At 37.2% G+C, this 13,097-nt stretch overlaps 1 protein-coding gene across 32 annotated transcripts in view; it reads left to right on the top strand.

Moving 5' to 3' along the window:
- Window positions 1-13,097, top strand: part of LOC119557183 (small conductance calcium-activated potassium channel protein) — a 69,854-nt gene that overhangs the window by 34,849 nt on the left and 21,908 nt on the right. For 24 of the 32 annotated variants that reach the window (XR_005220050.1, XR_005220051.1, XR_005220054.1 and 21 more), the window contains 3 exons: window positions 8,020-8,165; window positions 10,459-10,678; window positions 11,103-11,198. Coding sequence is in view for 27 of the 32 variants with exons in the window: in XM_037869817.1 (XP_037725745.1) it covers window positions 8,020-8,165; window positions 10,459-10,678; window positions 11,103-11,198 (462 nt within the window). In the remaining 5 variants the exon portion in view is untranslated. Of the gene's footprint in view, window positions 1-8,019; window positions 8,166-10,458; window positions 10,679-11,102; window positions 11,205-13,097 lie in introns of all 32 variants that reach the window. The other 8 variants (XR_005220053.1, XM_037869807.1, XM_037869802.1 and 5 more) reach the window with 3 other exon arrangements.

The raw sequence follows: 13,097 nt of genomic DNA, 5'->3' as shown, positions 1-13,097 counted from the left end.
ATACAAAACATATTCTTTAGTTAGAAGGAAATGACTTCAAACATAAACTACTTGTAATATGGGCAAACTAAAAGTATAACTTTGTACTTTTCCAAGTGTATATTATGCATGCATATATATATACAAGGAAGTAAATGGTCTTTGAAATACATCTTAAAATAGGTTGGACTTCAGTCTTGGGGCATTTTACGCAGGAATTCGGCCAAATCCCTTCTTAGCTACGTCACAAAGGAACATTTTGGGTTCCTCGCACTCCTCCTAGGAATATTTAGGCCAAGACATTGTAATTTCCTGCAGTGTATCTTGTATAATATATGTATATACAAACGTGGAGAGACACGTGCCCGAGTTGGATGGATGGATGCCTGTTTCAGCTCTGTTCTGCTCTGTTTTCCCAACGCTTTTCCCCAACCGTCGGATAAATGTTCTTTTGATATTCCCATCCTTTATAAACATACACACACACTCACCTGTCCACGTGTGTGAGCTGCAAGTTGTGTTATTGTTTTCGCACTGGGCATATGGGATAAGCACGTGGCCATGACCGTCATATTGGACTGTCCTGAAAAAAAAATCTGAAAAAAATAAATAAAAAATAAAAAAACACACACCACAAAATCAACAGCAAATCGAACTTCATTTCCAATCGAGTCGAAACAAATTGAACCTGCTTGGGTAGTTTGTCATTATGGCGGAAGGAAATCATTGTAAATGAGACCAAATTGCTGGTGCCTTTGTTGCCCCTTTGCCGGTTTCCCCCCTTATGAGCCATTTGCTATTTGCATTTCAGTATTTCCCTCTCGATAATTGAGCGAGCATGCAACCCTAACTGGGTCCAACCTTCAGTTAGCCCCAGGCTAGCTAGTCTAGCTGGTCTAGTTGGCTAGCTCCAACACCCACTTAGACCTTAGACCTTAGCGACGCCATCGAATATCCACAAGCCCACCTACTGGCCCTTTGCAGCCCATCCAAAAGTGAAAACATTCGAGTCAAGGCCAGGCGAATGGCTCTGTCTATTTGGAATCGTTTGTTTATTAATTATTTGGTTAGGCTTTTACCCGCCCCCATCCTTTATGCACTCAGCGAAAATGTTGTGGGGAAAATCAGCCTAATGAGTAACAAAACAGTCCTATATTCAAAGCTTACAAAATATTTTTATCTTTTGTGAAATTTTTATTTTTAACAACAGGCTAGGACTTAAACTGTTTTTAAAGATATTCTTTTCTATTCAGATAACAAGATTAAAAGCATCAAAAGCAGCAATCAAATTGTTCTACAAATATTTATTATTCTTATTTTTAAATAATAGTAAATATTTTGTAATATTGTAATATGATGTACGAATATATAAAAATATATCCTATATACATTTAAAGGTGTTTAAATATATACAAAAAGTATACTATATTTAAAAGATATATTTTTTACAAGGTTAATACAACTTGTTCTTATATAAAAAATATATAAATACAAAACATGTGATTCTTTAAAAAAGCATAAACCATTTTCATGTTAGGTACATCATATCTTTGTACATTTATATGTATATTTGTCTGCAGTTATATTTCCTATACTTTTAAATTTGCATAGCTGTTCAAAACTACTTGAGATCTCATATATAAAACATGATTCGATTTTTGCAGTATAACTTTGGCTTTAACCCGTAATCCCCCGTTTTCTAGTGGCCCACCCAATTTTTGCTACCATGTTTACCTTTTGGTTTGGCAAATATTTGAGTTTTTGCCGTCTTTTCCTGTTTGTTTGTTTTCCTGTGCGACTTTTTCTTTTTTTTCTTTTGTATTTTTAATATGTTCCATTGCCAGTCGTTTCATTATGCAGTCGCTAAAGTGTGTCAACTTTGGCGCACAAGTCGAAAGTAAACAATTTTCAATTCTTCAACAATTTCTATTATTTTTTTGTGGTTCTCCAAACCCCCCCACTAAATACTTGAGTCACCTTAACGATTCTTGCGTTTGTCTTTTCGCATTTCAATGGACTGTGTGTGTGTGCGGTAACAATAGGGTTAGATATATTGATTTTCGATCATAAGAACCTGCAACATGCAAAGTCCAACTAACACCTAGCCCATTATATACATGCATATACATAAATATATATTTATACCGATATATATATATATGCCCATACATATCGGCCCAGTGACACGCCCCGCCCATTGACATTAGCCACATTTGAGTCCCCTTTGGAGGGTTTGTCTCGAAGACGTCTCCCTGTCATTGTCGAGTTATCATTATTATATTAAATGAATGCGCCGCTTTGGCACGCTCCAGCCTCAGTTGCCTTATAGCCACCATCTCCGCCTCCTATCTGCCACGCCCCCCTGATTAGGCCTGGTTGTACATATATGCGAGAGTCGGTGGTTCCGGCAATCAATCTCAACCAGGAGATCTAAGGAACCCCAGTTCGGGGTTAATGGCAAATGGAACCGATTTGATTAGTGATGAAAGACCAACTACAAACTAACCGCAGTCACTCCCCAAAAAAAAAATGAGAGAATTGGGTAACCCCCAACTGACCAAATTGTGCACTCAGGGTGAACTAATTGTGTAATTCAAAGTTTTCAGGTCCCAAATACACAACTCACATACAAGTTCACTGAGAGAAAATCATAATTTATATGTCAATTTACATGTAACAATATGTTGTTAAAAAAAGTTTTGATGATTTAAGGAGTATAGGAGTAATTAAAAAGGAGGTAGATCATATTTGGAACCTAACCAAATAGTTTTAACTTACTAAATACATTTCTAACGTTTAAAAAATATAAATATTATATTAGAAGGATAATATATTGTTAGCACATGTTAAATATTTATGAAATGCTTAAAATTTGAATGTTACAACTTTTTCTAATAAAATAATATAGATTGTTATTAAAATGAAAATATATTATATGATGCATACACATATTAAAGATCACAGTTAAAATAACATTTATAAAAATAGTAAAATTAAATTGGAAGGTTTAGATATTGTAATATTTATTGAAATATTTTTGAAAGTACCAAAACCTTTTTCAAACAAAATAATATAGTAAAATGAAAACATATTATATGATGGATCCACATATCATAGAAAAAAATCCGTTTTAAAAAGGAATCAGGAACTTTTTCCCTGTGCTGAAAAAAAATCTTAAGGGTGCGCTGAAAGGCAGGGCAAAAATATTACTTATCCGCCTAATTAAGCTCCAACAAAGCGAACACTTCATTATATATTTCCTGCACTCCGGCTGGCAGAGATTGTAGGGCGCGATGGGGGTGTTTGGATTTCCCGGTGAAGAAAAGAAAACGTAACCTTAATGTAATGTGAATTACGCTAAATTTATTAGGCAACAACGAGTGAGTGAGCTTTTGGGGCGGGTGAAAGCGGAAGCGGAAACCAAGGCAAACCGACAAAAGAAGGGGAAACCCCTAAAATACACAAACACACATACACAACATACACACATGCTTATGAGACTGGGCCTTATCGTAATCGTTACCTCCGAAAATGCAGGACCTCTTCACCCTGGATTTTCTAGCCCCGTGTTGGTTACCAATTTCGTCGTTTATTTCGTATTTTCTCTCCTAGTTTCGTTTCCTTTTGCCACTTTCACTTTACTTTTTGCGTGCTGGTCGCGTTTTGTATAGGAAACTCGATAATTTCCACCAATTTCCTTTTGCATGTGTGTGTGTGTGTGTGTGTTAGCCCTGTTAGCTGGCAAAGTATGCGTGTCCATGCGAAGCTCATAAACTGTGTGTCGGCAATGAGTATGTTAATTCGGTTAGAGGTGAGAACGCAGGTGAGAAATAATTTTGGGGCGTGGCATCGGTTAAATGCCAATGCCAATGCCAGCAACAACAACAACAAAAACAACGTCTCTTTTCTGTGCGTGATCGGCCTAAACAACAAAAAACTACAAAAAGAAAAGAGACAGATACAATTAGGTGGGTCCATGGGGTTTGTGTCCATATACATACCACCCCCCAATCGAAATTTCTTACTCAAGTACTTTGAAAACAAAAGTTTGCCGCAATAGACGGAAAATTACCCAACAAAATTGCACTTTCGCAATAAACTTTTCAACCCGTTAATTCCACTGTTTTCAAAGTTAGTTCATAAAGACTTGAATGCCAAATTATCAGGAATATAAGATTCCCTTGTATGTTTTTCCATTCCATTAAAGTATAAAAAGTATTTTTTTTTCTTTATATGAGATAGATGATCTTTTTTTCAAATAAAATTAAGCCAAACAAACATTATTAGCATTATTTAACCAAAAGCCAACCTTCTGCCATTTTGGCCATTTCAATTGCATTATTCTCATGTTGACTGGCCCCGGGCTAATTTTATTTAGTGGCCTTTCCATATAGATTTTCAAATTTCATTATGCTTAGTTAAACAAACACATGGATTTTCGCATTTACCAGGAATTTAATTGAATTCCACGACAAGTGGCGTATAATACGATTTTTCGTGCGGTCTTATTGAAATGCCATCATGAACAATTTGGTTTTTCTAAGTTATCCTATTCATAACATTTTGCATTTGAAATTCAGTGTAAATAGAATTTCTCTGCGATTTCATACTTCAATGGCTTTCCATTTCAATCGAATTGAATAAATGCGGTTGCCTATAATTTATGCTCGATGGTCTTGGCAATTGAAGTGGCCTCCGGAAAAAGCTAGAACTTGCTACATTTTCAAGTTAAATTACTTTCTTCGAGGCATTTATTTAATCTGCTACTGAATTTTCTTCCCTACCGCGTTTATTATTCTTGGGGTTTTCCGCTTTCCGTTTCGCTTTTCAACTTAATTAAGAAATCCAATTAACATCATTGACATTAGATGTCCCAGAATATGCGCAATTTGTTTTGTTTTTATACATTTTTTTTTGGTGCTTTCATGAGCACATGGCAGCCGAGAAATAAAAAAAAAACACAAACACACGCATCTGCGGAAAAATAGATTTTTCCTTTTGCATATGTGTATGTGTGTGTGTGTGGGGGCGGGGGGTAAAACAGGACCTTTACTGGCCACCCCCGAAAATCCACACCCTTTGCTGACAAGTAGGCGTTGATGTTGATGTTGACGTTGGTCTCGTGTGTGTCCCTCCCGCCCCCAAAAAGGTCCCTCCGCCCAACGCCACCCCCTCGTTGCGTGTGTCCCGAAATTGTGCGTGTGTGCGGGGTTTTTTTTGGGGGTGGTATGTGGGTTGCCGGCTGGGCGCCTCTTCGTCCAACACGCAACAAACAAACGATAACAAACAATTGTGGCAACGACATTCGGATACTCAGTGTCTCCATTTCCCATTTCCCATCCCCCAAACCCCCAGTTTTTCCAAGTTCTCCATTTGTCTTTCCCTGATTTTGGCTGGAAATGTCGTCCGAAATGATGATTGTAAGGGCAGGGCTGGGAATCGTGTTTTAAGTCGTGTTTACCGGCTTCAATTGGGAAATGCCCTTGAAGAGACTTTAGCCACTTCAAGTGACTCTCAGCTTGGCTTACATTTCGAATACACTTTACAATAATCGGGTTTTCATGATCCAAACAATGCTACACTTAGGGAATTTAGAACAGATGAAACGTTTATTAAAATATATACAATATAGTTTTGCTAGGATGTTTTTTATGTTCACAAGTAACCACTTTCTCTAAAAGTATGGTATAGTCTTTGTAGCTTTCTGTAAGGGTAAATGTTATAAGGAAATCCCTAGGTTAATCTAGGTATATATATAATTTATATCACTACATTAGCACCTATCTACGTACATCTTCTATTCCTTTGACCGGCACTCAGTCGAAAAGAAAAGAAAACACTTGCACTCCGATTTGTCGTTTCACTCAATTAGGATAGCACTACTCCTGGGGTCAAAGGGCAGCCCGTCCACGCCCACGAATCTGTCAAATTATCCACATGATCGCCCCCTGTATGTACAGAGCAGAGCGGCAGAGCAGACAGACCTCAACCTCAGGAAATCCCAGTCAAGTCGGACAACTTTGGCTCATCTCCTTTCAGCTGGCTTAGACAGTGACACAAGTAACACAACTGCACGAGGAGCGGGAGCCACATTCAAGCAAATCTACTTAGCATAAACCAATTCACACACACTCATACAAGCAGGTTGGGGGCAAAGCACACACACAAGCATACTTAGAGAGAGGAAGAGAAAGCAGAAGCAGGCAGCTTTCATTACAGGGGAGTGGCTGCCTTTCACCAAGCAGCTGACAAACTGCGAAAGCCAAAAACTGATTATGGCTTTACCCATTCAAACCCACAGCATTCTGCACTTGCAAATAGACAAATAGAAATGTGTTTGGTCTAGTAAGGGAAAAACCACACAAGGAGAAAGATTTCGGAAGAAATTACTCCTAAAAGGAAGGAAAATTGTAATATTAATTTTCAATAAAAAAGACATAAAACCAGTGGCATGGTCACACTATACTTCCAAAGTGTGACCTTCTGAGCTAAGCTTACTGTAGCCAATGCGCCTGGTCACACTGCACCCTTTGATTCTTTCAAAAATTTAAAAATAATTTTTGAATTTGAAATGTTACAAGTACATTTTTAGGATGTGTATGTTACTTAAATTATTTTTTCAGTGCACCTTTGGCTCAACTTAAATGAGAAATAATCGAAAGCAGGCAGCAGCCAAGTTCAACTCCGAGTGAAAATAAAAACATTTTCAGAAAGTGAAATTAAAAATAATGTTATGTACTTACCACTCTACTTGCTTGCTTTTCTTGGACCTCCAAGCCCCTCTTGGTCTTTCCCATACTTTCTTTTTTCTATTATATTTCTCACAAGATCCCGTAAGTGAAGTACAAGTTAAGCTCGAGCCTTGTCGCCCAGTCACGTAGTCTTTTTTCCCAGAGAGAAGGTGCCATTTTTGAATGGAGCATAAAAAGGGGGGACTGAGCTGTTCTTTATAAACAAATATTTGGATTTAGCAACTGAGTGAGCAGTAGGAAGAAGGCAAAGGAAGCTTAAATTCAGGCAAAAAAAAACTTAATAGCAGCTAGAGGAAGGAAGGAAGAATTTTATTTCCAAGCTAAATTTTAGGCGGTCCTATGGGTCCCTCTCTCGCTTTCTCTTTGTGGATGTGTGTGTGTGTGTGTCTAGTTTACGACTTTTACTACTTTCTTTCCACTTTCTCCCTCTCTCTCTCTCTCTCTCTTTCCCGCCCTCACTGCTTATGCAAAACCGCACCCATATTGGAGGACAAGTAGGAAAGCAGATTACTTATCTTTTAGTTTTCATTTAAATATGAAGACTAAATTGTACACACACGCCGCTATTTCCTTTTCACTTTTCTCGGACATTAGAGGGATATATATATATATATAAATGTATTTGTATAAAAGGAAAACCTAAAGAGGAGCTCCTTGGGTTTTTGTTTTCATTCAAAACTCTATCTTTTAGACAGATAAAGATGGAGGAGAAAGCAAGTGGATTTCTTTTTATTCACCGCCCGCCCTTTCAATTCCGGTTTTCATCTCGATTCCACTTTCTTTCCGTCTATTTTTGGTTAGACGAAAATAATTGGATGTACACCGAATCAAGATGAAAACTAGGAAGAGGAAGTGGGGATAGGGATAGGGACAGGGACAGGGATGTGGCATATGATGATGTCGTCATACCGGAGGATAAAGTACGGTGGGCAGGAAGATGAGTCTGTGACTATTTTCCATGCGGCTGTGGGTTGTAAAGGGAACTCAAATTGCAGATATTCATAAGTGAAATTTGTTATTCCAATGAGAAGGATATTACAGGGTTTTTATATGAAAGCTAAAACATAAAAAAATTGTTCTTTTAAAATGAAAACCATAAAGAAAGCTTGTTATTAAGAGGTTCTAAGAATAAGAAATGGTAAAGTATATCGATTCAATTTTACTTACATAGATTTTCACCCAATGCTAGTTGCTTAAGCACCCCAGCACAAAACCAGTCACAAACACAATTCGATTACTTTCTTTCAAATCAATACTGATAATGGTTTTGCAAATAAATAAATTCTAGCTCCGCAAACCGGCGTCGACACTCTCAATTCCTGGCTCGATGAAAACACCTTCCATTGCGAACCGGGAACAGATCTCATCTGGATGCAACGAAGAAGCGGCCGAGGCACTAGTGGGTATCCACTCAGACTACCCTAGGTATGAAATGTATGTATAGCCCGATCCGATCCGACAGTAGAGTATGTATATATCAGCAGCGTGCATTCATTAACCTCTTAACCTCCCCCGCCCAGTCGATAAACTCCTCCATCTAGAGTTCGTATCCAAACTGTTATGTTGCTCCCACACCTAGAAAAAATCGATGTAAAAATCATTAAGTTTTTAACTTTGAACTTGAAAATATTACCCATGAATTCTTATTTAAATAAGAACAGTCCAGCGAATCTTTTTTTTTGAAAAATGTACATATGATACAGATATGACACCCTTTTTCCAAAGTGAGGTTGTAAATGCAGAAGTTAATAAATATAAGAAGGCATTTTTAGAGAACACATTACTGTTGCATACTTATAGACACATAAAATGGCATCCGAAAGAGACATACCTGATATAGTTTCTTCGAAATTAATTAAAAGTCATATTTTTGCTCAGTGTATTCGACTTCATGAAGGTACAGTGCCTGAAGCCCGACATTGAGCGAAACGATAACCGTTACTGTGAGCAAATCATTGACTGATGGGTGACCCGGGGACAGTAATTAGCTGTCAATGTCAGGACAAGTGACCCCGGGATGATGATGATGATATTGCGAGGGCGAAAATTGAAATGGGGCAAATGTCCGGGGTAATATTCATTGGGAAGCGCTCGAGAGACCGGACCGATTCAATTTGACCACTCTAAAGTGAATTCAGCTCACGAATGGATTGGATTCTGGGTTGGTCTGAGTCCTGGTGTTCTGTTCTTTTGGTCTTCTGCTGCTCTGGTTTCCACATAAATCTCTATGAATGTCGTGGATGGCAAGATATTTTCCTGCAATCACGTTGGCAATTTGGCACAGTTCAGCAGTTTATAGAGGGGGCAGTAAAAAGACAGGGGATTGGATATATGGCTATGACTATGACTACGAATGTGACTGTGGCTATATGGGCATCGAAAACGAGGACAGCCAGCTGTGTTTGTGTGTGTATATGTTTTCATTTGTCAGCAAAATTTTTATTGGCCATCTTTGGCTCATCCAAAGAGCTGGGGTTTTGTCCCCACAGATTCGCAATACCCCTCAACGCTCCCTACCGTTTTTCGTCATCGGTGTCTGTGTATCTATAAGATACAAATTGATATGACACATTTAGGAAAGCCGGAGCAAAGCGAAAACACACAAATCTGTCATTCAGGCTGTAAGATTTATTAAGGTGCCGACTAGAGTTGAGCGGAGCTGAGTTGGATTCGCTCGACTTGCGTTCCGTTGAGTTGGGTTGACTTAACCCCCAGTAACCCCACCTCAGAGTAATCTCTACAGACCTCCAGCCACTTAAGCATTAGTTAGCGATCTGTGGAAAGCCCTCGGGAGCTTGAGAACCTGTGAAAATTAGTAGGAAAGTGGATAAGGAGTTAACAATTAATCCTCTTATATTTGTTTAGTACTGAATAAAGGGCATTTTAATTAAGGGCAAACAAAACAATATATAAATAGGATGAAAACAAACTTAAACACAGCATTGTTCATTAAATTAAAATTCAATTAACGTAATAAGATTAAAGATTAAAGGGAATTCAACAATATCACTGGCAGTCCACCTAAGTAAATCCATTAAATTAGTACCTGCTTAATCAGGAATATAATTTAACCATCTAAACGAAAATAGATCAGCTTACAAATTGCATACTTTTTTGTTGATATATTATGAAACGTGTAGCACATACCAATTAGAGAAAAACCCACATTAGTTAAGCTCATTAGTAGCCTATAAATAAATAGTCACATCACAAGTAGCTTTAGATTTCAATCCATAAATAGAAACATTCATGTCAGCGAATTAAAAGAGCTCAATGTTACATACGTACTTAGATATTCTTACTAAAAAATAGAATTGAAAGGTCAAAGAATCAAAGAAACTAAAATGAACGAAAGTCCAATCAAAGCATTGACTAAAGATTAAATAATTAAATTTAATTCGAGATTAGAACAAAGACATAAGTCCCTAAAGAGATTATTGACTTATCATATAATACCTATACAAATCCATTGTTATTAAAGTATTATAGTAAACCATCAGTTTATTAAAACCAACTAGAGACCAATAGCTATATAGAGTGAAAGTGTGTTGATACTATAATTACATCCCCAATACATCCGTTAATTAAAGTAGCCAACAATCGATTTATTGGTAGTGGAAAATGTAGCACAACAAAATGGATGGCGAGTGTGGAGTGGGAGTGTGGTAGTGAGTGTGGGCTCTGCAGAACCCATTGTCAATCTGATTGAACTCCAATAACCCCGCAGGTATATGGAAGAACGTGCTCTTACTGGCGGCAATACGTCCAGGAAGCCATCAACAAACTCGGCCAAACACAAACCCAATGTGGGCTATCGCCTGGGAAAGAGGAAAGCCCTCTTCGAGAAGCGCAAACGGATCAGCGATTACGCCCTGGTCATGGGCATGTTCGGGATCATCGTGATGGTAATCGAAAACGAGCTGAGCAGTGCTGGTGTCTACACCAAGGTAAGCAAAATTTTTAAAATATCTTGAAAAAATATCTCTACAAAGTGGTTTCAAAATTGAATTGTTTCCTAAGCCCTACACAGAGAAAATTATTTTAAGATTTGATGATTTATTTTCAAAAATTCTGTATCAATTCTATCTAAATACAGGGCGAATCACTTTGATATGACCGCCATCTTGCTTTTGATCTCTTTTTTTATTTCGGAAAGCTTTGAGATTTTTTTTTTTTATTATTTTGAGAGAATTTTCAAAGGGCGATAAATGATACCTAATAGATTTATTTCAAGATTATTTGAATTGCTTAGATTGGTGGCTTAAAATCTCAGCTTTGCCCCAATCAATAAAATCCTGACCATATGTTACTCATAAGTCGTTAAAGATTTTAAGAACTAATCTCTTAACCCACTGTTCTCCTATTTTGCAGGCATCATTCTACTCGACAGCGTTAAAAACCTTAATATCTGTTTCGACTGTGATTCTTTTAGGACTTATAGTAGCTTACCATGCTTTGGAAGTGCAGGTGAGAGTGAGTGCAAATTGTATTCTTCTCTTCCAGATGTTATTGATGTTCTTGCTGATGGTCGTCATCGTTAACTGTTTAACGTTGCCGTCGTCACTCTCGCTCACTGTCACCATATAACCGATAGTCCCCCAGATATCCCCTCCCCCAACCAAAAAAAAAAAATAATTAATTCCCCCTCTATGGTCATGCTAACCCCTCGAAATCCCAAGAAAATCCCCTCCTGTCCACCTGTCATTATCGCCATCTCGGTTTGTTTGTATGTTTGTTAGTTAGTTAGTTTGTTTGTTTGCTGTTGAAAAACGTTTTCTTGTATCCGGTTATGATTTCAACTTACTTTCCATTGTTTTTCCTTTTACTTTCAATGTGTTTCTCGCATATTGGAAGCGTGTGCAAGAGTATGGAAGACCGCGATAGAGAGTGCATGTGCCGTGTTAGTTAGTGTGAGTGAGAGAAAGTGACAACCCGTTTCCTTTTCCGGTTCCGTTGCCCCATTCGTTCATTCCACAATCCACCTTCCCACGTTCCCCTCTTTACCTTGCTCCATTCCATCATTTCTCTGGATATCTTTCATAAAGTTCCCCTACAAAAAACAAAAACAAAAAAGAAGAGAGTTTCATTCCACCTCAAAGAATCTAAAACGAAAAAAAGAAAAAGTTATGAAAGCTGAAACACTGTACATAAAGCTAACCATTCTCATTCACCCAACTCACTTTAACCACACTCACTCTGTTCACCACAGTTGTTTTTCAATTAAAAATCCTCGCTTTTAAAGTATAATTAAAAACCATTTAAGCCGAATTTCTCAAGTTATGCTAACCTATTGTGTTATTAAAAAAAAATTATCAAAAAAAATATTACATTTTAATATCAGATTGTAAAACAACCTTTTGCCAACCCAACCCCTATTTAAAATTACATCCTCAGTGGTGATATTTTATTTATCGATCAATCGATCTTAAACAGCCCTATTTTGGCATTTTCATTTTATTTCGTTTCATTTCCATTGTCCGCAGATCCGCTAAACATGATATAGACCGGAATTTAATGACATTTCTATGCATTCCATACCAAAATCGTTTTCGTACTCGTATACCTCCAATATGCGCTTCAAATACCAGTTGCATGTACAGCACTATAATTTGTTTCATTTGCTCAACATTTTGATATATATGATCCATATATATATATGCATATATATATTATATATAATCTATACAATTTCCACTTCTACTTCCTCTTCTTCAACTTATTGGTTTCGTCTTATTTTTTTTGTTTCGTTTACCTTACAAAAAAAAAAACTTACTACAAAAACCAGTAAATTTAGTTAAGACATGTGTTAAAAATTATCGTTGGCATGAGTTAAATAAATTTAGATACATAAATATAACTAGAAAACAAACCTCAACCGATTAAAAAATACGGTTGGGAGTCATTTCGTTTGGAACTTAGAAATATGTAGAAAGCATGGGAGCATCTATTTGCCTAGTTCGTAATTCTATTGATTCTATCTAAAAACATGAACAAAACATTATAATATACAACAACATGATTGATAACAATATTATCTATTAGCAAAATACTCGAATAAAACCGAAGAGAAGTGGAGATACTCGAAAACCCTGAACTTTCGTTAGCTTCATCGAATGAAACTGAAATACTAATGTTTGTAGGGACAAAGTCCTGTGTTCAGTGAACGAATTTGGATTGGTAATTGAAGTCTCCATATCGATAACTCGATATGGCTATCGATAGTCAGCAAATCAGCCTCGTTATCGCAATCGCAATCGAAAAAGCTAAAGCAAAAACGAAAAATAAACCCTATACCCCAAAATCTCTCACAACTGCATTCAACCATTTCCATGTCCATGATTCAATCAAGTCAGGTCATTGATCAGT

Source organism: Drosophila subpulchrella, chromosome X (assembly GCF_014743375.2).
Source record: "Drosophila subpulchrella strain 33 F10 #4 breed RU33 chromosome X, RU_Dsub_v1.1 Primary Assembly, whole genome shotgun sequence".
Classification (NCBI taxonomy): Eukaryota; Metazoa; Arthropoda; class Insecta; order Diptera; family Drosophilidae; genus Drosophila; species Drosophila subpulchrella.
Note: the sequence above shows the minus strand (reverse complement) of the source record. Positions and strands in the feature narration are given on the sequence as shown.